The 26,899-nt window shown below is 44.2% G+C and overlaps 2 protein-coding genes and 1 pseudogene across 6 annotated transcripts in view; all 3 read right to left on the bottom strand.

Annotated features, from left to right (window-relative positions):
* Positions 1–6,522: 6,522 nt before the first annotated feature.
* The window catches only part of LOC135548363 (protocadherin gamma-A5-like), a 36,988-nt gene continuing 16,611 nt past the window's right edge, over positions 6,523–26,899 (bottom strand). For 2 of the 5 annotated variants that reach the window (XM_064977889.1, XM_064977890.1), the window contains exons 2-5: positions 17,612–17,673; positions 16,595–16,651; positions 15,391–15,500; positions 6,523–8,821 (exon numbers count right to left, since the gene is read on the bottom strand). In XM_064977889.1, the coding sequence (XP_064833961.1) occupies positions 8,574–8,821; positions 15,391–15,500; positions 16,595–16,651; positions 17,612–17,673 (477 nt within the window). In that variant the 3' untranslated portion in view covers positions 6,523–8,573. Of the gene's footprint in view, positions 8,822–15,390; positions 15,501–16,584; positions 16,652–17,611; positions 17,674–26,899 lie in introns of those variants that run through there. The other 3 variants (XM_064977892.1, XM_064977893.1, XM_064977894.1) reach the window with 2 other exon arrangements.
* On the bottom strand, positions 20,156–23,717 carry LOC135548928 (protocadherin gamma-C5-like). Its single transcript, XM_064979025.1, has 2 exons — positions 21,027–23,717; positions 20,156–20,557 (listed from the first exon to the last, which is right to left on the bottom strand). The coding sequence occupies exons 1-2, from the start codon at positions 22,980–22,982 to the stop codon at positions 20,156–20,158; spliced, it is 2,358 nt and encodes a 785-aa protein (XP_064835097.1). The 5' UTR covers positions 22,983–23,717.
* Positions 24,164–26,424, bottom strand: LOC135548364 (protocadherin gamma-C5-like; annotated as a pseudogene).

Raw genomic sequence — 26,899 nt, forward strand, 5'->3', positions numbered from 1 at the left:
TGACTAGTCTAGCCTCCTCCCCAGCCCACTGTGCTTCAGGGCGTATGCTTGTGTTTACGTCCATGACTATGAATACAAACACAATGGCTCTCATTGTGAGTTGTATGTGTCTGTGTGTTCATGTAAGTGTGAATATATGCTTGTGTGTGGAGTCCACTGATTGAAATAAAATGCCGGAATCATAAATCAAATCAAATCAAATTTATTTGTCACAAACACATGGTTAGCAGATGTTAATGCGAGTGTAGCGAAATGCTTGTGCTTCTAGTTCCGACAATGCAGTAATAACCAACAAGTAATCTAACTAACAATTCCTAAACTACTCTCTTATACACAGTGTAAGGGGATAAAGAATATGTACATAAGGATATATGAATGAGTGATGGTACAGAGCAGCATAGGCAAGATACAGTAGATGGTATCGAGTACAGTATATACATATGAGATGAGTATGTAAACAAAGTGGCATAGTTAAAGTGGCTAGTGATACATGTATTACATAAGGATGCAGTCGATGATATAGAGTACAGTATATACGTATGCATATGAGAAGAATAATGTAGGGTAAGTAACATTATATAAGGTAGCATTGTTTAAAGTGGCTAGTGATATATTTACATAATTTTCCATCAATTCCCATTATTAAAGTGGCTGGAGTTGTGTCAGTGTGTTGGCAGCAGCCACTCAATGTTAGTGGTGGCTGTTTAACAGTCTGATAGCCTTGAGATAGAAGCTGTTTTTCAGTCTCTCGGTCCCAGCTTTGATGCACCTGTACTGACCTCGCCTTCTGGATGATAGCGGGGTGAACAGGCAGTGGCTCGGGTAGTTGATGTCCTTGATGATCTTTATGGCCTTCCTGTAACATCGGGTGGTGTAGGTGTCCTGGAGGGCAGGTAGTTTGCCCCCGGTGATGCGTTGTGCAGACCTCACTACCCTCTGGAGAGCCTTACGGTTGAGGGCGGAGCAGTTGCCGTACCAGGCGGTGATACAGCCCGCCAGGATGCTCTCGATTGTGCATCTGTAGAAGTTTGTGAGTGCTTTTGGTGACAAGCCGAATTTCTTCAGCCTCCTGAGGTTGAAGAGGCACTGCTGCGCCTTCTTCACGATGCTGTCTGTGTGAGTGGACCAATTCAGTTTGTCTGTGATGTGTATGCCGAGGAACTTAAAACTTGCTACTCATAGCATAGGACAAAGACAGCGGGGAGAAGACAGAGGCAGAGTGGACCTAGACAATAGAGCAGGGTCATGAAGAAAGCTGAAGAAGCCAAGTGAGCCAGTAATCTTCTTACTGTGTGGGACGTTGCACTGTTTTGATATATTCCTTCCCGGGGAACACGGAAAAGAATGCTGGACGGCAGGGTTAAAGAAGAGGGAGAGACGGGGAGAAAGAAAACCCAATTCACTGTCACGGATGGAATTTGACAATGCATGGAGGCATGTTGTGTCACAGGTGGAGCTTACACAACAGGTCAACCCTTCTTTCCTCCCTCTAACCTCCGAAGCTGTATCGTTCAGAACAAAGGCAGCACACAGTCTAGGTCATTGATAACAAATCCGAATGTAGGTTGAGGAATGAGGGGTGCCGTGGCAACGGTGGAGTGGGTGTGGGGGGATGCAGATGTTGGATGTTGGATGAACTACATCTTTCCCCCTCCTTTCTGCAGGACCACCATGCTTCATAAATATTAGAGGGGGATGAAGACAGACCAGGGAGAAGGAGAAAGGGGGAGGAAATAAAGAGACAGAATGGTAGAGGAGAGGTAGTAACGGATACATATAAAGGAATGACACAGTGAGCAGGAGGAGGTGGTAACGATAGAAACGGGTTAAATAGAGGTATAGAGAGTGGGAGGCTGGTTGGTTTACTTAGGCCAAGAGAGCTGGTGGTACTGGTAGGCAACAGCAGAGTGATTATTTTCTCAGATCTCTCAATGCCTAATAATGATTTCAGCTTCTCTCTGCTAGGCATTCTAGTGTGAAGCAGAGCTGATGTAACACTGACACAATTATTACACTTTCTGTGTACACCCAAACACAGCCTCGGTTTATGATTTTGTTGGTCTGTGTTTAAACTCTGACCCGCATTCTGCAGGATGATCAATCCTCCTATCATCAGCAGCTGGGAGACCTAAGTCAACAGCCCTCCATTTCCATGACAACTGCAGCTGCAGTGGGGTTTTTCACAGGCTGTGCTTCTGTGTTTACTGTGTGACTGGGCCTAGAATGGAAGTGTGTGTGTGTGTGTGTGTGGGGGGGGGGTGGATCACATTCTCCCTTCACCAGATGGAGTCCTTTATTCCAGCAGAATAACTCTCCCACCCCATTCCCCATAACTGACTCCAGAACTGCCTCGCAGAACAAGGAGCCACAGCAACGCTACGATGCAGTCTCTTTCTAACATCTTTCTAATATTATAGTCATTGAGACTGGATGCAAAACAACAGTATATGAAGCCTGATATATAACATTTACCATTGAATAATCTTTTGGTGAAAGTGGAGGTATATAAATGCGTTGTCTATGAAGACAGAAATAAAACAAGTCCATAGTTTGTTGGGGACAGATGGAGATTATAATGTGGATATGGCAGGACTGTCCTCTGGAACGTGGTCATTAAAAAACTAATGATCACACCAAGTGTTATTGGTCAGCTGGCCTTTCCTCACCATAATGACCAGAGGAAACATAATAGTTTACCTTTCCTAAGGAGGGTGACCAATGGCACGAGACTGTGGTCTGAACAGGACATCTGCCCTGTGAAAATTTTAAGGGTGTTGCCGGGTTGGGGAAGACATTACTTAGCTGTTGCCAAGGACACCAGGCAATAAACCAATGAAGTCACACGACTTTGTTGACAAAAGAAGTGTAAGTCTGCATGGTAACAGACAGATTACTGGGCACACTCCTAAATGAGGGGTGGAAGATGGGGGAGCCTCATGAAAGAAAGGAAGGGTAAAATGAAGGGTATTGGGAGTGGCACTTCCTCTCAATGTTTGTCAGTGACTGATGTAACCACCACACAGAAACTCTTTAGAAGCATGCACCAGAATATCCACGAGGGGGTTCTTCAGTGAGGAATTAGACTACGCATCCTAAATTAGAGTCGTTGTGGAGATGGGTGGAGGGTGTTGTAGTGTGCACTATAGACAACCCCCCCATCTAAACCCCTCAACCGAAAGATGTCCTTCATTATTTTATCAGAGCATCAGCATATCTGATTGGCCGATTTAATGGCCCCGACAGTGTGTAAATGGAAGGCTTAGCAATGCAGCAGCTGCTGGCTGCGATAATTATATGTCTGCCCTGATCCTTTAATGCAGTCCCAGTCTCAGTCTCAGTCTTACTCTCTGTATGTGCTTAGGAAGAGCAGTGAATGGGATATGCCCTGGAGAGGGTGACCTCCCAGCAGCAGCACCAGTAGTCCTCATTCAGGTCTTATCACTCTCCTCTATCTCCTCACTGACCACTCATGTTAAAGCTGCTTAAGGGATGTACTCTTGAATGCTGCTGCTGAAAGACCTGCCGGAAACAGGAACAACTTAGGGATAGTTCAACTTCTTTGTTTAATTTACTTAAGCATATGTAGAGTACTGCAATCAAAATAATTGCTACAGTGTTTTTTCACAACCTAGTTATTATGGTACCAAAGCCTTGCAATGATTAACTTTTCTCTTTTGTACTTTCCCTTGATCTTTTTTACAGTCACTACTATATCTTTAATATACTTATGCAACTTCCCTTCTGTCTCTCTCTTGTTAACTCAACCATATCATTACCAAGTCATTTCACTCATAAGCCCTTTGTAGTCCACGAGAGTAACTCCTAACTCTCATAAACGATGAGGGGAATGTTTCTTAATTGGGTTACACGGGCATCGGGATTTAAAGGGTTTCTGGGGAAAGAACACCGTCCTGCTGTTTGACGTTGCTTTCCTGTGGTGTTTATGGTGAGACTGTGGAGGAGGAAGAGAGATGACTGCAAACTCTATTCTATTAGTCTATAACTGTAGTTCAGTTTGGTTTGAGTTGATAGAGATAGATTTCCCCTCATCTATGATACATAGGCAAGGAACTAAACATTAGTTTAGCCTACTATGCTGTCTTACATTCATATATTTTCTCCATGTACCTTATTGTGTTCTTCTCTCTATTAAACTATTCAATCCCCTTACTTTCCATGGAACCTCTGATTTAACCTCTGTGCATGTATTTAGGGCTGATGTCAACACAGTCTTTCATGTGCTCTACCCCCTCTCTATTCCCAGCCTCATGAGCAGCTGAGGAAATAGTGATCTGCATCATCAAATCCCGGGCTTTCTCTCATTACCTTGGCAACCACAGCAGCACTGAAGTAATTCTAGTGTGTCAGGTGGCAGACAGTTTGTGTCTGCAACAGGAGAGTCGAGAACATCTGATTTAAGAAAATGGAGGCCTTATTTTCTTCAAGGTATAGAATATTAAAAATATAGTTTTTTTGTAGGATTATTGCTAATTTTATGTCATACAACTGTAATAAAGATGTTGTTGAAATATCGTGGTATTCATCCTTTGTGGCATTAAGATAGACGTGCTCTGCTTACTTCATCAGCCAGATAAAGTGGAATAGTATGGGAATTGATGACTTGCATGAAAGCAATGCTCTGAAATTAATGTTACTGCTTTACTAAAGACAGAAGTGTATTGCATTGTTTTCTCAATAATATTTCACAATAGTTGAAAATAATAATAATACAAATTGCTTTTATAAGAGCATATTTGTGTCTAATTGTGTATCACCAACCTGTGCTAAATAAATGTTAACACCTTTCCATACTGTATATCGTTGGGAGAGGGGTTTCTGTTATGTCACTCCCAGTGACTCAGTGAGTGTGTGTCTGTCACTGCAGCAGTTCCTGTAGCTATATATAGACAGGCCATTGCGAATGTGGGACCTACAGTGAGATGCCTGCGTCCTCTGTGTCCACGGATGTAGAATTCATTACACAATGAAAGTGTATAGGTTGTGCTGTAAAGGACGTTGTCATTGTCATAAAACGTGTCCTGAAGAAGTCCTTAATCTCACATCTTTATGATGGAATCAAACTACCTGATTGGATGAGTTTACTGGCTGAACGCCCAAAACAAGGTCACTGTATTTGATCCTAAATCAAGCAGCATATTATTGTATATATGAAGGCATTATGTATGTATCTCGTATTTTAAATGCATATGTAAGTTGTTGAAAGATGTCATTAGGATATAATTCATTATAATGGCATTATAAAGTGTCCAGAGTATCTCCTTCCCCTGCAGATCTTCTGAGGATAAAATAACTATACATGGCTTTGAGTTTATATCCTACTTCCGAACTCTCTGTAGAGCCCTGTTCTGTTCCATGTCTCTCTGACGTTTTTCTGCCTTCACATTCCCCAGTTGACTAAATGTGGGCTGAAAATGGGTCAGGTCTGATACAGAGCGCAATGGATTTAAAGAGCCCACATAACTGCTGATCTGGGTGGAACAGTGATTTATGAGCATAGAGGGGAAAATGGACTGGGATCCATCACTCAGACAGCAGTTCATCCACACATGTGTCATTCCATGCTGTTGATATGTGAGCTGCAGAGACACACTTACTTTGATGGTCTTTCTACATGCTGAGTTTGCAAGGTACCTTATTAACTCTAATGGTATGTGAGAGGTTTAGAATGTTATAAAGGGGGAGAGACTAGGCATTTGAGGTTTAGAATGTTATAAAGGGGGAGAGACAATGCATTTGAGGTTTAGAATGTTATAAAGGGGGAGGGACTAGGCATTTGAGGTTTAGAATGTTATAAAGGGGGAGAGACTAGGCATTTGAGGTTTAGAATGTTATAAAGGGGGAGAGACTAGGCATTTGAGGGAATGTTATAAAGGGGGAGACTAGGCATTTGAGGTTTAGAATGTTATAAAGGGGGAGAGACTAGGCATTTGAGGTTTAGAATGTTTATAAAGCATTTGAGGTTTAGAATGTTATAAAGGGGAGAGACTAGGCATTTGAGGTTTAGAATGTTATAAAGGGGGAGAGACTAGGCATTTGAGGTTTAGAATGTTATAAAGGGGGAGAGACTAGGCATTTGAGGTTTAGAATGTTATAAAGGGGGAGAGACTAGGCATTTGAGGTTTAGAATGTTATAAAGGGGGGCATTTGAGGTTTAGAATGTAATAAAGGGGAGAGACTAGGCATTTGAGGTTTAGAATGTTATAAAGGGGGAGAGACTAGGCATTTGAGGTTTAGAATGTTATAAAGGGGGAGGGACTAGGCGTGTGTGAGGTACAGGATTAGGGTCCCGCTCCACTCCATCGTTTGTGGCTGAACTGTGCTGAACAAAGAGTGGATTACTTCTAACAGAGCCATGGCTCCAGTTCAGTCAACTCCAACAGACAGGATCCAATAAGGACGCTGCCATTAGCTATGATAATCCCCTGCCTCTTACCAGCTAACAAAGCATCATTCATCAGTAAAAAAACACACCAATACTAAAGAGACGGCCACACACAGACATCATTTCAAAAGAGATTTTTATTTGGAAATGTCAGTGAGCAGAGAATAAACAAAAACCATAAAGAAATAAACAGCGATATACATTTTAGCATATAAAATAAGTGTAACAGGGAGAAGCGCTAAGCATTTTAATACAGAAGATAAAACAATAGAATAAAGAGGATTAGAAGACACATAGTTATATTCATATGAGCAAGGGTGGCATTCCAGTAGCATAAACAATTGATCAAAATCACAAACACAGGAAGAGGTGCAGGGAAATGGAATCACACTTTAAAAGACATGTGGGTGTTGTGTGTTAAGATTTAAAGTTTGGTGTGACCAAAGAAAGAAAGTGATTGAGAGAAAACACAAAAATATGCACGAAAAATTTCACAAGCCTCTAGTTACGACTGTCTTTTGAAAGTTTTAGTTTTATTTACATCTTGGTCGAGTCAGTTTGCTCAAATCTTAGTCACTACACCACTACATTTAATATGAACAACTTGTTTTTTTTCTCTTTTTTCTCCGATTTTTTCCTGAAAAATATTCAAAACATTCCAGTACTAGTCAGCTGTGTGGCTGTGGTGAGAGAGTGATGTCTCTCTCTCAGATTGGCTGTGTCTTATTTACATGGGGGCAGAGTGTCAGTGCAGCTGAGGATTTGGCAGGGTTAAGGATGGGCTGAAAACATTCTCTGTGCCCCAGACTGCTTTGAAGAGAGGAGAGGGAGGTGGTCTCTGTCCATGGTCCTGATATTGCCTGTAAACTGTCCATTACAGAACGTCCTACAGTGCCTGGAGTTGTAGTGTACTGAACCTGTGGTCTGGGCTGAAGAAGTGATTGGAGCACATTTACAGGCTGTCATAGCCGGAGAGATACTGTACACGTGGCAAGAGGACAGAGACTGTCCACTGTTTCCCCTCCTTATGCCTTTACCACACACCCAAACCTGGGGTCACAGGACTCTGTCTAACCCTAACCGTAACCCACAACCCTGGGGTAGTGGTCACAGGACTCTGTCTATGAGCCTTAGAGAGGGCCACAGTGCAGAGCCAATAACACTGGGCCAGCTCGGCATAACGCTAATACAACGTTACAACAACGCTGATACAATATCGAAATAATGCTGGTTCTAAGCTTATAAAACACTGATCCATCACCTTTACACTGTTACATTATTTAAACAAAGTTCAGTTTTAATGCAGTACAGGATTCTACCAATAATGATGGAACAAGGTTACAATCATGGATAAATTATCTAAGTTACCACAGAATCCTGCTTGGACAAGATTTTAAAAAGCAGCTGGATATACTTTGATGGTAACCATTATAAGTAACACAAAATCAGAATCTGTTCTTATGCTTACTAGTCACATAACTACAATGAACCTTACATTTTAAAATGTTAATGCCACGGTATGCATTCTCACATGAAATTGGAATTTTGTGACGAAGTTGAGCTAGCCTCTTTCTTCAAATGTATGTTAGTCTAGGCTTATCTTCAGTGGTTCTTCATCTTTAGGATGAATCAGGCAACATGTCTTGTCTACTTCATTCCTTAAAGAGCTAAAGAAAGCCCTCTAAATAAACAAGAAGGTAGTGTAATTCATGTCATAATAAGAAGCAACTACTTGGCATTTTAGAGAAACATCAAAGGTTTCAATGAAAACAAACAACCAGATGTTTTTTTCTTTAGAATGCTATAATGCAGAGCTAGATCACTATATGAATTCCAGGTACCTGAAATCCATCTGAATCCAAAATACAGCTCATGCCCTCTTCTTGTATCTACTTTTCTACCCCTCCCAGTCCACATACACCACAAACCAATAACCTATAGCTGAAGTGAGCTGTGATTACCATAGGAGTAAGAAGTACAGCAATTGCCCACTACCAACATTTTGACATATGCTCACTACATCCACAACGCTGGGAATATCAGATTGAACTATCAGATTGAATGGTATAAGAAAAAGAAAGATCAAGGCTTCTATTGAGGAAGGATGCTCTGCAATATGGGGGTAAAGGGTCTTGGTGTCAGTGGCGATTTGGTTTGGTGTTAGCTTGGCTTACTTCTTGTCCTTCTTGGTGGACTTCTTCTTGCTGGCGGGGGTCTGGGCAGCGTTGGGGACGTCAACCTGGGGCATGGCCTGTGGCGGGCCCTGAAGGGCCGGCTGGGACATCATCTGCTGGGGGTTGGCTGTCAGGGTGGCCGTGCTGCCAGGGATGTAGACGTTCTGGCGGTAGTCAGGCACATGCTGCATGGGGAACTGGGCGTTGTAGCGGGGTCGAACGGTCGCCGTCACCTCGCTCACCTCTGAGAGAGAGACGGGAGGGAGGGAGAGAGGGTTATAGCTGTGTGTGTTGTGCTGCTGTGAAGAGAGAGTGACTCGTTACTCACTGAGAGTCATTGCTGCACTGCATTGCAGCTCCAGCTCAGCACTCAGCACTGGCGTTCTGCGCCAGGCAGCCCCTCCCCACAACATATAGAACCTCCGCTCTCTCACACAGAGATCAGATGTAAATAACTTCACACAGCACATTCAGATATAATCAAATATCATTTAGAATTGAGAATTAGCTACACTGGCTAATCACACAGTAATAGAGAAAGAGGCAGTGCACAGGTTTCTGAGTGACTGCAGCTGGAGTGCATTGAAACAAAGAGCTCTGTGTCCCATAGCCCTCTGTGTTGCTTCATTCATACACAGGGACTGTAGAGAATAACACAGTGCTAATGGCGGCAAACACAGGAAGGATGGGTTGTTTCCATCAACTGCCACTCTGATCTAACAAAGTCGTATGCACTTAGAATCTGGTGCCTGAGATGCTGCTCTCCAACAGGGCTCTCTCTGTAGCTCTACCCAGTGGCAGAGAGATTTTTATCTCACCATCAGTCCTCAGAGGAGAACAGTCTCTCTCTCTCTCTCTCTCTCTCTCTCTCTCTCTCTCTCTCTCTCTCTCTCTCTCTCTCTCTCTCTCTCTCTCTCTCGGAATTTGAAAGTTTGTTGCGGAGGGCTCTGTCCTAACTATTCTTGATCCTGTCCTTGGTCTTTTCTTTCAATTTTTGTTTTCTATGGTGGAGGGTTACAGTTTTTCTCAATTGCTAAAACACAATTTCTGAAACCTTGCTCCATTTCCTGAAAACATTCAACACAAAACCTCATCTTCAAGCACTATTTACATAACCTTTGACTCCTCTTGCAAAATGAAACATTCGCCTCAAAACAGTTTTACCTGTGTTCAAAATCAAACACTGCTCTCAAATCATAAACAAAGTGATCAAAATGATACACACTCTCAAGCAGTCAGTAAACAATACACAGAAAAATAGAAAACACATTGTTCAAAACATACAATTCTCAGGGAGAAGTACATTTATCTAAAAAAATATTCATTTTTTTCCGTCATTGTCTTTTGTTGAACGAAAACATATTCTATCATAGTAGCTCAAAATTTATCAGAAATTACTACTCTGCTTTGCTCTTTGCAATTTTGTTTTTTGTTCTCCCTCCTCCTTCTACCCCTATTTTTACAGTACTGTACCCTGCATCTCACAAACTTGTCCTTTGTCTCTGTGATACTGTAATTATTGTTCTTTGTTGATATGAACCTGCAACCAGTCAAAATCGATTGAGCAGTCAGTACTGTTAATAAATGGAAAGCACAATGTTCAGGGCCATACAATTCATCCATTGTACAGTATACAGCCAACAATGCACTGTACTACAGTATCCATTCTCAGACTTTCTCCTTCCCACCTTCAACAACCTGTTTGCTCTCTGAACTGGCTTATATTGGTTGTGTCGCATCATTTGAAACAGGTTAAATCAGTTTTGAGTGGTTGTGTACAATCAATGACATATGTTCTCTATTTGTATTTGATTGTTGCCACTTGTGTTTACCAGTATGGATGACATGTGCATTAGAGTGCAGAATGTGTTTAGAGTTTTGCTGAAAAGTCTAAGTGAGATCTGCAAATTGTGTTTTACCATGTGAAATGGTTTAAGGTATTGACAACAGACTGCAGAATTAGCTAAATGAGTCCAGGCAACTGAGAACTTTCTTCATCCAATGGGTTTTAGTGTTTTAGCAATTGAGAAAAACTGTATTGCAGTATCCACAGGTTTTTTCAAAGTTAGGGTGGAAGAGGACAGAGTTTTAGTTTCCTGGGGTTTGGAAGGTGTGGTGTGTGTGATGGCTTCTCAGCTTAGTGTGGAGGAGAGGCTCTCGTTATGGCATGGTTTCAGGTGTGTTCCTGAGAATGAAGTTAAGGTGGAGGAGGTCCTGCTCTCGGTGGGTGAACAGGTAGGAGCTGAATTTATACTTCCGGAATGAACAAAGCTGTGGTTGTGTTCAAGAAAAGAGCAAATTTGGTTGGTAGGCTCATTGCTAGTGGAATATTGGTAAGGGGTGTGTTGTTGCCAAGTTTGCCTCTTTTTACCCCTTTCGACCAGGGTGGTAGTTGCAAATTTGCCCCCGTTTATTACGATGATCAAGTCATCCGTAATAAACGGATGGGTTGTACGCAGGGTTTGCCAGCACAGATAGTCTATGGGGGTTTTGAGTGTGGGGATTTGGGACAATAGAGCTTTGCGTGCCCACATAAAGGCTGTAGATAAGGTGAGGGTACAAGCACCAGTGGGGGAAATCGAGGTCAATGTGCAGGGGGCAATGAGATGCAGGCAGCAGAGGCTGGGCCTAGTCATGCCAGTGATGGTGGTGTAGATGAGGCTGATCCTGGTCAGGCTAGAGATGGTGGTGTAGATGAGGCTGAGCCTAGTCAGGCTAGAGATGGTGGTGTAGCTGAGGCTGGGCTTTGTCAGGCTAGAGATGGTGGCGTAGCTGAGGCTGGGCTTTGTCAGGTTATGGATGGTGGCGTAGCTGAGGCTGGGCTTTGTCAGGTTATGGATGGTGGTGTAGATGAGGCTGGGCCTAGTCAGGTTATGGATGGTGATGTAGATGAGGCTGGTCTAGTCAGGTTATGCAAGTGGATGAGGAGAGTATAGTGGTGAAGTGTATGAAACTAGGGGGTGAAGGAGGGTGTCAAGTGGAAAAGGAAAAAGGGGGAGAAGAAAGAAGTTGGGAGGGGAGAGTCTGTTGTGGTCCAAGGCACCAAGGAACCTTTGCCTGGTGCTGGGGGGAGGCCCTGACCAGAGAGGAAGGGCAAGTTGTCAGGATGGGAGATAGAGATGAGGAGGAGGAAAGTGAGTCTGAGGAAGAGGATGATGAGTCTTTTTTTCAGACTCCGGAGCTGACAGCCAGTCAACCAGAGGGGTCAATGTACACGGTGAAGGAACTGACAAGGTTCCTGAATGAAACCAAGGGGGAAAAAGTTCATCTTGAGGCTTTTTCTTCTGACCCGAGAAAGTTTATAAGATCAGTACAACATGCTATGAAAAATGAAGGGCATGGTGTCTTCTCACCCAGGAAACGGCTTAGGTTGAGGAAGTGGGTCACAACAGTGTGTAAGGTCTACCTTCAGACACTGTTTAGCTTAATAGTTTCTTTCTGGCACTGTGGCTTTTTAAGCTTTACTATTGGTCTCTTCTTTTGCTGACTTTTCTCCCACTTCTTATGGAGACTCTTTGGGTAGGCTCGCTTAATATAAATGGCACCAGAGATGCGGGAAAGAGGAGTGTGTTGGGTGAATATGTAAAACAAAAGAAAGTACAGGTGTATCTGCAGGAGATGCATAGTGATGTGGTGAATGGAGTTGATTTGGGGGATCTGGTGGAAAGGGGCAAATGTGTTGAGCCATGGGACAAATTTTAGTGCAAAAATTTGCTCCGCAAAGGAGGTGTGTAGGGGTAGGCTGCTTGTTGTAAAAGCAGAAATTAACAACATGGGTTTTGTCTTTATAAATGTGTATGCGCCTAACACAGCGAGAGAGCGGGGGGTTCTATTTGTGTGTCTTAGACAGGAACTCTCACAGATAGTGCCTGAGGAGACACTGGTGGTCGGCGGGTGACTGGAACTGTACAATAGATTTTAAGAAAGACAGAAATGGGTATGAGCCTCATTTAGGTTCAGTGGGAGTGTGAAGAGCCATGATTAATCAGTTTGACCTTGTGGATGTTTGTAGAACTAAAAATGCTGACATAATACAGTAGACATGGGTGAAGGGATTTGGGGCTAGGGTGAGTGCAGCCTGACTTGATCGTTTTTACATGTTCAGGAATCAGAGCAATAGGCTTTTGGGCGCTACCATTCTCCCGATGGGTTTTTCTGATCACCACCTAACCATGGCTTGGCTGTCTATTTCACCAGGGCCTCGGCATGCATCCTATTGGAAGTTAATGTAAAGCTCTTACAAGATGCCACTTTTTGCTCAGGTTTGCAGATTTTTTGGGAAAGGTAGAGGCAGCAAAGAGAGGAGTATGAGTCTGAGTCAATGGTGGGATGTGGGAAAAGTCCAAATTTGGCTTATCTGTCAACAGTATACAACTTTCTCATCCTCAGAGGCTCAGAGGCTATCAGAGGATAGAGATGTTTGCTCAGGTTTTGTTTGCAGAACTCTCTAAGCTCTCTCTGGCACAAAGGGATGAAATGGACATTCCTCTGTTGTCCCATGAACTGGCAGAGGCCGTAACCCAGATGTCCCCTGGCCATGCATCGGGGGTCGATGGACTCCCAGTGGAGTTTTATAAAAGATCCTGTGTAATAATTGGACTGGACTTCTTTTGCGTGTTGCGTGAATGCGTCGGGGTAGGAGAGTTGCCGATGAGCTGCCGTCGGGCGGCTCTGACTCTCCTGCCCAAAAAAGGAGACTTGTGTGAACTTAAGAACAGGAGGCCTATGGCATTGCTCTGTGCGGACTACAATATATTTGCCAAGGTCCTATCTAACAGAATGAAGTCCCATATGGACTCTATAGTACACAAGGACCAAATATATTGTGTACCGGGACGGTCAATCACGCACAACTTGTTCTTAATCAGGGACATGTTGGACTTGTTGAGAGGTTCTAATGTGAACTTTGGACTGGTCTCTTTAGATCAAGAGAAGGCTTTTGATAGAGTGGACCATGAGTATCTGTATAATGTGATATCTGTTTTTGGGTTTGGGAAAAGTTTTTTGACCAGTGTGAAGATGTTGTATGCTGGGACATCATGTATGGTCAAGGTGGGAGGGGGGCTCAGTAGGCCAGTCTGGATGAAACAGGGCATTAGACAAGGATGCCCTCTATTGGGGTCTTTATATACACTAGCCATTGAGCCTTTTTTGTAGGAGACTGCAAGGAGTGTGCTGGACAGGCATGGGTGTATTGACAGGCGTAGCCGTGTCAGCATATGCAGATGACGTTTCTGTGACGGTCAGGGATGGTCAGGATATGCAGGCACTAGAGACTAGTCTGAAGGTGTACGGGAGAGCTTCATCAGCTAAGGCAAATTGGGGCAAGAGCAAAGCTCTGTTGTGTGGGGCATGGGGGGATAGGGTGCCTTCTCTGCTTCCAGGGGGATTGTAGTGGGGTTTGAAGGGCTTAAAACATACCTAGGCTCGGAGAGGTGGGTCAGGAAGAACTGGAAGGGGCTAACATAGGCAGTGGTGTCAAGGCTGGCCAGGTGGAGGTGTTTCCTGTCCCATGTGTCATATAGAGGGAGGGTGCTGATAATCAACAACCTGCTGGCATCTTCCCTTTGGCATAAATTGGCTGCCCTCAACCCCCCTCTCTCCCCCCCATACTGGTGATGTCGGCTGAGGGTGAGGTAATAAGGACATGTGAGCTGCTGAGGAGAGCTGACGGATTAGGGATACCATACTGATGTTGGACCGGCAGCTGTTCCTCGTGAAGCTGAGTACAGCAGGTCTCTCAGACTTTTACACTGCAGTGCTGAGGGCCTGGCAGCTGCTAAGGCCCACACGGGGAGGAGGTGTGGAGCCTGGGCTGTGGGTGTGGGAGGAGCCTATCTTCCACAACCCAGCCATCCCTTTGAGATTGGTTCAGTCGGCCACCCTGCAAAGGCAACTGATTGCAACGGGTTTACTAACGCTGGGTGACCTGCGAATGTTGGGAGAGGAGGGGTGGAAAACCCTGGAAGTCCTGGCACAACAAACAGGAATAACGTCTCTTAGGCTGCTGGAGGGATTCCTGGAGGAGGTTCAGAAGGCGCTGTCTGAGCAAGTAAGGGGGGGTGTTTGAGCGGCTAAAGGGGGAGGAGCCACCAATGATTTTAACACTCTGAGCCTGGGGTAGTTTGAAGGGGTGGGAGGTAAAGCCATCTACAACCTCTGCATTAAGATAAGGAACATTAGGAGCCTAACAGGAGTGAAGGCACATCAGTGGCAGGGGCTATGTGGGTCTGAGAGGATGGTGGATTTTAGATGGAGGGGGCTCTACAAACCCCCCCCCCCCCCCAATACCAAAGAGGTCAGGGGACCTCCAGTGGAGGGTTCTACATGGAGCACAGGCCACTAACAGCTGGTTGGCACAGATTGAACCGGGAGTCTGGCAGGGGTGTCCTTTCTGTATTATGAGAGAAACTGTGATTCATATGTTTTCTGTGTGCACCAGGTTCTTTCCATTAATGCCTCTGTTGAAATGTCTGTGTGAGAGGTTATGGGTGGTTTTTACTGTTGGAATGTTCATAATGGGGTAAAGGTATTCAAATAAGGAAAAGGCCAAATGTGTTTTGTTGAATTTTCTGTTTGCTCAGGCAAAGTTGGCTATTTGGCTAACAAGGAGGAACAGGGTCAAAGGTGGAGGGATAACATACCCTTTACTATTATTTCATGGGATGGTGGTGAGGTTTTAATGACATGAGAATGTTTCATTAAAGAAAGACAAAGTCTCTCTCTCTCTCTCGTATATTGAGGTAACATTGTGAGGTAGCTAAAGACAGAGAAGGCAAGGGGATTTCTGGGAGATGTAGGCAGCAGACTCACCATTGGCAGCAGCCATCAGAGCCTGGATCTGCTCATCCTCGGTGGGGGGGTTGGGCCAGGGTCCTGTTCCAGCTACGACACCACCTGCCCCCTCAGGATGGGGGCCAGCTCTGGAGGAGAGGAAGGGGAGGAGTTAGTATAACAGATACACACAAATCTCTCTCATCCACTGTGTCTCGCACTCTCTCATGAACACACACACTCTCATATAATGTGAACCTCTCTCTCTCGCTCACTCTTTCACACAGACACAAAACAGAGGACACTCTGTTCCCATCATGATTGTCAGCATGGCAACACTCAGCCTCCAGCAGCCATTTTGAGTGGGCAGTGGTCCCGGAGCATCACAGAGCACAGACAATATGGACGCTGGGAGAAGACCTTAGAGCAAGACGTGCTATAGATGTTATTAAGTAGCACAGATCCACAATATGCAAGCTGACACACACACACTCAATCACACAGAGTAAGGACTAACTGAGCTGATTGGATGCTATGAGTCTTGTACACATGCAGTGTGTTACTGTGTAGGTGGAAGAGTGAGAGACAGAGAGAATGTGTGCATGTTTTTATATTGGAGAGAATGTGTGCATGTTTTTATATTGGAGAGAATGTGTGCATGTTTTTATATTGGTGAGAATGTGTGCATGTTTTTATATTGGAGAGAATGTGTGCATGTTTTTATATTGGAGAGAATGTGTGCATGTTTTTATATTGGAGAGTGGCTGAAGATGATCTGATATTATATGGTTCTTCTCAATCCCTTCATTTACCCATCAAATATGTTCAAATTGGAAATGCAGGATTGGGGAGATACGTTTAATTTAGTTTGCTGGGTTCATTACAGCCATAGGGGAGTCAGTAACACACACATACGCTAGCAAAACCACATACACTCACACACAAACAGACAGATAGACAGAGACAGACGGACAGAACCACAGGAACACGTACATTTACACTACGAATAAAACTACACAGTTCAGCGAAGCCTAACAACCCAAAGTATAAAACAAACACCACAAAGCCTCAACCCATTTCAGCTACACAGCTCGACCGCAAGAGTATGTACAGATTATCAAACACTCAAAAGCCAAAAGCCAGGCCAGAAGCCTACAGTCAGTCAGACAGCATCACGTATAAGACCAGGGAGCCACCTTGCACACTCAGCACAGCCCACTCTGCTCTACCTACTCCACTCTACCTCGCCTTCCTGTACGGTGTCCATATCTCCTGGGTGCTGGTGCTGTACCTGTATGTGCTGAAACACAGACAGGGAAACAGTTCTGGTCGTCACTCCTTCAGCCCAATGCCAATCAGATGGACTCCTTCATTAGCCAACAAGGTTCCTTTTCAGTTTCTAGAAAAGGAACTACAATACAATGGTGTGTCACATTCTATTTTGTGCCTCCACAAAATAGAAATTGCGCAATGACTAATAACATTAAGGAATCTGCTGTCTCACTTTCTTTGAATGATACAGTATGCAATCAGGGGCTAATAACTCCAAGACACTCAGACGCTCAACATTTGCTCCACCAATAGAGCCACAACCTGTTAATCAAGATGTATCAGATAACCCAAGCATCTTCTACAAAAGCAAATGAGGCAGCAAGTCACATCTACCATTACTGTCTGAAATGACAATACAGTGTGAAAGACATTGCTAATCTAAAGCAGGCCTTATACTCACAACACTACCACAACCAGAGGGCTGCCCCTACCTCTACTCTAGCGTACTTCTAACCTCACCCACACAACAGTCATCCGATCTCTATTGATTGATTTCTTATGGAAGCACACTGACAACGAAACTATCATCACACTATCTACAGTATTAATCACTTCTACTCAACTACTACTGAAGGACTCACAACTTCTATCACAACTACCATATAACAACCATTAGATGACCCATTATTCAGTGTTATTGGATCTGTGTGGAGAGTAGTGGGGCACCAATGTATACTTTCTGTTCAAACACACAACTGCCTTCGTCTTCATGTCTTTCAATGGAATGCATATCTTAGGCACAAATTATTAATTCACATTGTGCAAATTAAATTCAATTGTGAATGCGTATAGGAATGAGGGTGTGCGTGTGTGTGCGTGTGTGTGTGTGTGTGTGTGTGTGTGTGTGTGTGTGTGTGTGTGTGTGTGTGTGTGTGTGTGTGTGTGTGTGCACGTGTGATGTATATGTTCAAAGAAGCTGAACACCTACCCACTGGGTCCAGGTCTCTGTCCCTGCTGGTTTAAGCGCCAGTCATTGTTGGCTGGATTTTGCTGGAGAGAGAGGAGATTCTGTTAGAGAATGCCACTGATGGCATGCCATCTTCAGTCATCAGCACTGGAAGCCATTTTGTCCTTCAGTGGGCCAAGAAGAGACAAGATGTCACATGGGATAGAAGACAAGAAGGAAAGAGACAGTGCTAGAGAGAGCGATAGAGAAAGCAGTGTGAGAGAACATGTGAATTATTGAACTGACTATTTTTCCAGTGACGTGCTTGAGCGAGTCCGCTGAGAGGAAGGATCAAACATACTCCTGTTACAAGCAACTTCAAAACAAGCTTAATAATGCTAAATATTTAACCACAGTTCTCCCAACGTATTGACAAAGGAGCTTTCCACTCAAGCTATATCTACTATAGATTAGGAAATATATCATTCCAAACCCTGGATCAATAGCCAAAGCCAGGCTGAGAGAGAGAGAGTGAGAGAGTGAGAGAGTGAGAGAGAGAGAGAGAGAGAGAGAGAGAGAGAGAGAGAGAGAGAGAGAGAGAGAGAGAGAGAGAGAGAGAGAGAGAGAGAGAGAGAGAGAGAGAGAGAGAGAGGGGCAGTAATCTGCAGCTCTACCCTGCCCCACTGATCCTCTGAACCCTGGGCTGGATTACACAGACAGAGCCCTGCCAGGCCTGCAGCCAAGGAAAGCCCTACGGCCAGGCCTGCAATTCTCTCATACACTGGACTACTCTCTATGAATGGGTGATGTGCCATGCAGAAGTTATTACTGTACTTTCATATGAAGCATCAAGGGGTCATGAAGTTCAATAAACACATATGTTCAGCGATATATGACAAATATAGTTCTGATTAAAAGCAGGTCAAATATGTGAATAGTATACAGCAAAAAACTCTCCTCTCTATGAAGGTGTATTTCCATCTGCTTATGACTGAGGCTTGACTCAGGGAGTTGCCAATTAAAGGGATGAGTCACATAAAGTCAGACAGAGAAAAAGTCAGGCACTCTGTTTGGTGAGGTCATGAGTGGTGGCTACTTGCTATAGGTTCAATGCAACAACCCAAATCTATTAGCTTTACCTCATTCAATAAGCAGTCAAAGGTCAACAGCTGACCTCAATATCCTCATTATTATGACCCATACTGCCACATACCCCCACATCCTACTCACCATGTCCATTCCCACCCCTTTCACTGTGCAAACGAACACATGTTGAGTGAGCATGTCTAGTACAGAGAGCGTTCCCCCCGCAGTCATATGTAATATGCATTTGTCCCTGTCACTGCTGCCACACCCCCCCCTCCATCTTCTAGCAGCGCAGCGACCTGTCCGTGTTGAGCTGCAGGTGGAGGTCTTTATGAGAGTGGGAGGCCCAACCAAGTCAGGTAGCCTCTGTGTCTCATCCAGCGCATCACCACGCTAATGCTTGTCACCAAACACACAATCGAGACACAGGCCAGATAGCCAATCAGAGCCAGGGTAAGGCCAGAGCCCTGCTGAGCTGGGAGGATGTGTCTGCACCCTTCTCAGACACAGTGATATTGACTGGCACACTGGTAGAGAGAGCAGGCTTGCCACTGTCCTGCACCAGCACTCAACGTAGCATCTTCTTCTTCAAATCTATGGGCCGTGCGCATGGAAGAGCCCTGCGTCCCTCCCAGAGAGGCTGTAGAAGAGCTAGGCGTTGTGCCCACTGTCTGGGTCCCCACACACTACCTTGTATTAATTTATTTATTAAAATGTTCTTAGATTTATACTTGAACTTAGTCTTAAGATCATTTCCGACAGTGTTTTTATGTTGGATTCATAAAAGATACTGAGCATAAAAACTCTTGCTTAACCAGGTTCTAAGAAGCCCATTTGTAACTTATGCACCTGTGATCTATAAATCTCAAATTAACTTCAAATTGACGGCACCTGAACGTGCCTTACAATCCGCAATTTCCGTTTATAGAATGCTAGCACAAATGAGGGTTTAGTCAGGAATCGCCATGGATCAAAAGAGAAAAGCAAACTTTTTGGAAGACGAGATCACGGCGATGGTAGAGGAGATTGAAGACAGGCAACACGTATTATTCGGGGGACTAAATAGTGGGTTGACAAAGCCAAACAGGTAGCTTGGGAGTGTGTCGCCACTGCAGTGATGAAGTGGAGCAGCAAGACAGAACTGTGGCTGATGTGAAAAAGAAATGGTCTGACATCAAACTGCAAGGGGAAAAAAATAATATCCATATATAACCAGCAGGAAAAAAACCTACATCAAGTCTAGACTTTGTGTAGAGATAAGATCATTTCCACGTCAAAGTAAAGTTGTATAAATAACTACTTATACATGATCAAAATTGATGATCAAAATTGATCCTAAGTCTATTTTATAAATGAGCCCCCAGGTGTTCTAAACCAGCTGAGCGGGGTACAAGACAGCTGCAGCACACCGTCTGGGGCCGGAGCGGGGTAGAACAGGGCAGGGGCGTGGTCATTCTCATTGATTACAAACACATGCATGGTCACATTGGAGCTCTGCACCTAGAACACATTCACCTGCTCATGGTCGAGGGCACGAATGGCATGCAGGTCGCCGTTCTCAGAGTTTATGTAGACCAAAGAGGACAAGGCCGAGCCTTCCACCTCAAGATCCAGGATGGAGAAGGAGAGGTGGGCATTCTGGGCATGGTCCTGGTCGAATGGAGTCCCAGTCAGGATGAGAGCACCATGGGCATTGTTCTCCGCTATGTCAACAGAGTAGGGGGACTGGGAGAAGAGGGGGGCATTGTCATTTACACATGGAAGAGCGACCACAATGGACTGTTGTGCGAGGGGGGAGCCGGAGTCTGTGGCTGTCACTGTGATGGTGTATTCAGTCACAGCCTCTCGGTCCAAAGGGCCATCTGTAACCAGGGCATAGTGCTCCTCAGAGGGGGTATGAACCTAAATTCAAAATCAGAGGGAATGCAGACGTCAACCTCCTCATTTCTACAAGTGATCAAGGCTATAACAGTGTCTGATTATACGTCCTCCTGGACCACATTAGATCATGCATTTATGATTATCTTTGGGTTGTTGTTGTTCTTGTCATTGATTTTGACTTGAATGTGACAGGAGCCTTCCATGGCGGGGGCCCTGGCATGCACAGTGATGTCATAAATGTCAGCCATTTCATAATCCACCTCTCCTTTCACTCGGATCAGTACTTACTAAAGAGTTCAGATATCTCCCCATTAAGACCAGAATCAGAGCCAGATGCCCTGAGTTTAGTCAGTAATGTGCTTGGTGGAGCGTTTTCCAACAAACTAGCTGTTTTCATTAGCTGGTCAAGTACTGGAGCATTGCCATTTACATCTAGTATATTAATAAGAGCAGAAGTAGTCCCTGATTTCTCACGTTGTCCACCATCTACAGCCATAGGAAGCAGGTGGAATACTGAGTGCAGCAGGTGGAATACTGACTGCCGCTGGTGGAATACTGACTGCAGCAGGTGGAATACTGAGTGCAGCAGGTGGAATACTGACTGCCGCTGGTGGAATACTGACTGCAGCAGGTGGAATACTGACTGCAGCAGGTGGAATACTGACTGCAGCTGGTGGAATACTGACTGCAGCACGTGGAATACTGACTGCAGCAGGTGGAATACTGACTGCAGCAGGTGGAATACTGACTGCAGCAGGTGGAATACTGACTGCAGCAGGTGGAATACTGACTGCAGCAGGTGGAATACTGAGTGCAGCAGGTGGAATACTGACTGCAGCAGGTGGAATACTGACTGCAGCAGGTGGAATACTGACTGCAGCAGGTGGAATACTGACTGCAGCAGGTGGCAGCAGCAGGTGGAATACTGCAGCAGGTGGAATACTGACTGCAGCAGGTGGAATACTGACTGCAGCAGGTGGAATACTGACTGCAGCACTGCAGCTGGTGGAATACTGACTGCAGCAGGTGGAATACTGACTGCAGCAGGTGGAATACTGACTGCAGCAGGTGGAATACTGACTGCAGCAGGTGGAATACTGACTGCAGCAGGTGGAATACTGACTGCAGCAGGTGGAATACTGACTGCAGCAGGTAGAATACTGACTGCAACAGGTGGAATACTGACTGCAGCTGATGGAATACTGACTGCAGCAGGTGGAATACTGACTGCAGCAGGTGGAATACTGACTGCAGCAGGTGGAATACTGACTGCAGCTGGTGGAATACTGACTGCAGCAGAGTCAGGATCCCATGCATTAATCAAAGCCACTACAGTCCCCTTGGGTGCGTCCTCACGCACTGGGCTTGGTGTAGAAGTGAGGGTAATTTGGGGAGGGTTGTCATTGACGTCTATGATATCAATCTGGACGCTGCACTGTCCCTCCATTTCAGGCATGCCTTTATCTTTAGCAATAATCTCAATTCTCTGTGAGGGAGTGTTTTCGTAATCCAGGATACCATTTAAATACATCTCCCCCGTTTTTGGATTGATGTCAAATAAAGTCATGGACTGTGCAGAATGATCACCGAAAGAATATTCAATCTCACCACTTGGGCCATCATCCAAATCCTTTGCCTCAACCGTTAAGAAAGATGTGCCTTGTTGACTATTTTCCTTTAGAGACACTTCATATAACGATTTTTCGAATACGGGGTTGTTATCATTTATATCAAGGACAACAACGGTTATCTGCGAGGTCCCAGATCTGGCTGGAGAACCACCATCCAAGGCTGTCAACAACAGTTGGTATGCTGCCTTATTTTCTCGGTCCAGTGCGTTCACCAATACTAATGCAGGCACTTTTCTTCCATCACCAATATCCTGTACTTTCAAGCTGAAATGTTCGTTTTTGCTGAGAGTGTAAGATTTTAAAGAATTGTCCCCAACGTCAGGATCCTGCGCGCTCTCCAAAGAAAAGCGCATATCAGGGGCGGTAGATTCTGCGATTTTCAACGTCCGCTCTGTTGATTGAAATTGTGGAGCATTGTCATTTATATCCTTAATTTCAACTTCCACTCTGTGGAGCATTAGAGGATTCTCAACGATGACTTCTAATGGCAAGGGACAACTGATGCTTTGTCCGCACAGACTATCTCTGTCAATTCTATCGCTCACAACCAGGTCGCCCTTACCCAAATTCACACTGAAATACTGCTTACCAGCCACTGAGGCTATCCTCAACTTACGATCAGAAATCTCAGCTACATCCAAATTTAGATCTTTAGCTATATTCCCAACCACGGATCCCACGCTAAATTCCTCTGGAACAGTGTAACGAATCTGTGCTCCTGTTGTATTCCAAGACAAAAAGCAACTGAACAGCCATAGCACTTGTCCTCTCCGATCGCTCAGACGCGACCTCTCTTTCAATTGGAATGTCCTCATATTGCTGTACCTCGAAAAAAATAACGCGTGAAAAACATGTTTAGAATAAAATATTCCATGGAAATTGTTATTGATCACATCTCCTTTTTAGCCAGGTATCTAATTCCACTGTGAATGAATGGGTGAGCACATCTCCGTCTCTCCCAGCTCTATGCATTGTATGGACTGCGCTGCTGATGATGGGGGAGGGAGTAGATCTTTTTGTACAGTTAAGCATGCTATTGGGGCAGAGCACAGCAACGTTTAAACCAATTAAAAACCGAGTGGCTGTTAAAGTCATAGCCATCTTTCAGCCATAGGAGTCAGCGTTTCAAACTTGTTAACACACCAGTGCATTCATGATGAAATGGAGATGGTATTCATGAGGGAATGCAAAATGACTGCTTTCCCTTGACAGCTATGATTGTGAAATAATGACAGTGAGGATGATCATCGCAATAGCCCTTTATCTGAAGGTCAAAGTAAATAATTGAAAACGAATTGAAAATGGACCTATGTCTAGCAGACGTGTGGTTTAAACAGCAGAAACAATATAGCAAGCGAAGGGTTTCCTGGCCTGTAGAAAGCGATTGTCGCTGTCCATGGTGATGAAATGTGAAAACCGCTCTCTGCTGGCAGAGGTAAACAAATAACCCCATTCCTGAAAGCATATACATGCTCATTTCTTACTGCTCATTTATGTCACAGATATAATTTATATCACAGATATAATTTTACATTTGAGTATCATTTCATTTGAGTATAACACTTCTCACTTGCGTTCATAAAAATCATAAAAATACTTAATTTCCGTGAGCCTGTTAACTTGTGAAGTTCTTTAAAACTCCGGGTTTTACATAGCCTGTCTGTTTTGATAACGTTCAAGTGAAGAAATATGCTAAAGATAAAATGTTAGTTTCGATTACGGAAATTGCATGTAGGCCTTGTTGAAAGCATAACATGCGGTTAAAGAAGGGAAGAGACAAAGTATGAAGTGAAAAAGCTTGGATCAAGTTATTTTAACTTAAAATTGTGCTTCACATTTAATGGGAGAAAAAATAACATTGAAGTCATTCAATTCCTATACTCGCGTTATTATTTTTTCCTGATAGTACGTCACTGAAGTAAATGCTTTTACTATGGGCTCACCTGTTGGCTCTCGAACGTCCACGCACTGTCTGTTAAAGATGCGTCAAGCACGTTTAGGCCAGAGAGACGATCAACTAAAAGGTGAATTTACTGTTTCTCCTGCTGGGCTCTGCTGTTTTCTGGCGGTATTCCGAGATGGGTTCGTGTAGCCCGTCTTCTAACAGTATATTGACTGTGGTGGACTGGACCGGCTCCCCATTGTCCCTTATCTCTATAACCAGCCTCTGAGAGGAGTCATCCTGCTCTGAAACAGCGCGTTTTGTCCTCACCTCACCTGTGTAAAGATTCACACTGAACAAAGACGAGTCTATGGCCCCTGCCAGCCTATAGGAAATCCAGGCATTATGACCCGAGTCTGCGTCCACTGCCGATATCTTAGTGGCGAGGTGGCCTGCTTTAGTGGACCGGGGAATATTCTGATGGGAAACACAGCCCATTACAGCGGAGGGGTAAATAACAGCCGGGGTATTGTCGTTCTGGTCCAGGATAAAAACATGAACCGTGGCGTTGCTGCTCAGAGACGGAGAGCCGTGGTCCTTTGCCTGCACCTGAATCTGAAACACCTTCAGTTTCTCATAGTCAAAGGAGTGCATGCTGTAGATGCTGCCGTTATCTGAGTTTATGTAAATATAGGAGGAGACTGACACGTCTTGTACTTTAGAGGCTAATATAGAATATGAGATCTTGGCATTTTCTCTTATATCTGGATCTGTAGCGGACACTGAACACATTATTGATCCAGCAGCATTGTTCTCTCTGACATAAACAGTGTAAGATGTTTCGGAAAACATTGGAGAATTATCATTGACGTCAAGAACATTGACATTAATCATCTTTTTTGGATGAGAGAGGAGGTGATCCAGCATCAGCTGCCAATATCTCAATGGTGTAATCCGGATATGATTCTCGATCCAAAATGGAGTCGGTAACTTAAGCATAATTATTGGACACTGATTGTTTTAATTTCAAAGGTACGCCTGGTGGTAAACTTAGTGACTTTCCCGTTATGTCCAACGTCTATGTCCTTGGCGCTTAGCAGAGCCACAACAGTTCCAATAGGTGCGTCCTCCCTGACCGGGGTAGGTTCAGATTTCAAAATAACATCAGGAACATTGTCGTTCACATCCACGACATCTACCTCAACAGTACACAGTCCCTGCATAGTTAGCGGGCCATTGTCTGTAGCAAGAACATCAAATTTCAAATAGCGTCCTGTTTCAAAATCTAATTCACCCTTAATGGCAAGCTCTCCCGTTTGTGAGTCAATTGAAAACAGATCCTGAAGTGATTCAGGATTATGTGGTTCAAATGAATACGTTATTTCGCCATTGGCACCTTCGTCAAGATCTACAGCTTTGACACTCAAAACTACAGTACCGATAAGGGTGTTTTCCAGCAATTTCAAGTCATATAAAGATTTTTCAAAAACAGGTGCATTGTCGTTTTGGTCCAACACCCGAACAGTGATTTTTGTTGTGCCTGACCGGGCTGGAGTTCCACAATCTATTGCTGTCAGAATTAGATTGTGTGCTGGTATGTGTTCCCTGACCAACATTTTTTCTAACGCCAACTCGGGGACTTTGGTTCCATCCTTGCTAATTTTTACTTTTAAAACAAAATGGTCGTTTTTACTTAGCGTGTAGGAACATATGGAATTTGAGCCCATCTTGTGCCGATTCTAAACGGAATTTTACACCTGTCAATGTGGACTCGGCAATATTTAGAATATTTTGATTGTTTTGAAAAACTGGAAAATTGTCATTTATATCCTGTAACTCAATTTCAACACGATGGAGCTGTAGTGGGTTTTGTACTATAGCCTCTAATGGCAACATACAGCTGACGCTTTGTCCGCACAGATTCTCTCTGTCTATTCTCTCATTGACAACGAGCTCGCCTTTTACCAAATCCACGCTGAAATACTGCTTACCACCCTCCGAGGCTATCCTCAGTTTTCGTGCAGATATATCAGAGATTCCCAAACCCAGATCCATCGCTATGTTCCCAACAACGGATCCCACATTTAGTTCCTCAGGAATGGTATATCGTGTCTGCGCCTCTATTGTATTCCACAAGAGAAATAACATCCAAAGCGTCCGCAAAGGAAAAAACATCATTCCGATAGGAATCCCCATTTTTTCACAAAATGTAGACCGGGTAGACAAGGTGGTTTGCAATACATTGACAGAAAATGTTGTATTAGAAATTATCCAGGTATCATTTTGGTTAACATCTCAAAATGGTTTGTCATCACCGTCCTACTGATATTGCAGCTCCCTCTCTCCCAGCGCATCTGTGCATTGTTAGGGTTATGGTTCTGTGGCTCGGGGAGGGACGAGCTCTATTTGCAAAGTTCAGCACATGATTGGTGCACAGCGCTCCAATGGATTATGGTTGTGATCAGCAGCACTGCCCCCTAAAGAAACAGTGCAGACCATGACGCAAGAGTGAGAGGAGCTGTTATGAGTAGCCCACCCAATTATCATGAGTAGATTTAACAGCCACATGTTAAATGATTCATGGTTAGATCTATTACATTAGCTAGTACTGTTATTGTCATTCTGCTTTCCACGTCATAACGTCATAATGTAACAGTGACGCACGTACATGACTTCAGGGGTATTCTAAGTCGTAATAATGAATGTCACACAATGCCAGAGCGGCAAAATATCACAATGTAACAAACACATAACTTCAGAGGCAGTCTAGAACGTCATAATGGATGTGAAACAAAGATACTTTTGTAGACAAAGACACATCCTGACCTCAAAGCCAGGTAAACAATCTGT

Source organism: Oncorhynchus masou, chromosome 11, assembly GCF_036934945.1.
Source record: "Oncorhynchus masou masou isolate Uvic2021 chromosome 11, UVic_Omas_1.1, whole genome shotgun sequence".
Lineage (NCBI taxonomy): Eukaryota > Metazoa > Chordata > Actinopteri > Salmoniformes > Salmonidae > Oncorhynchus > Oncorhynchus masou.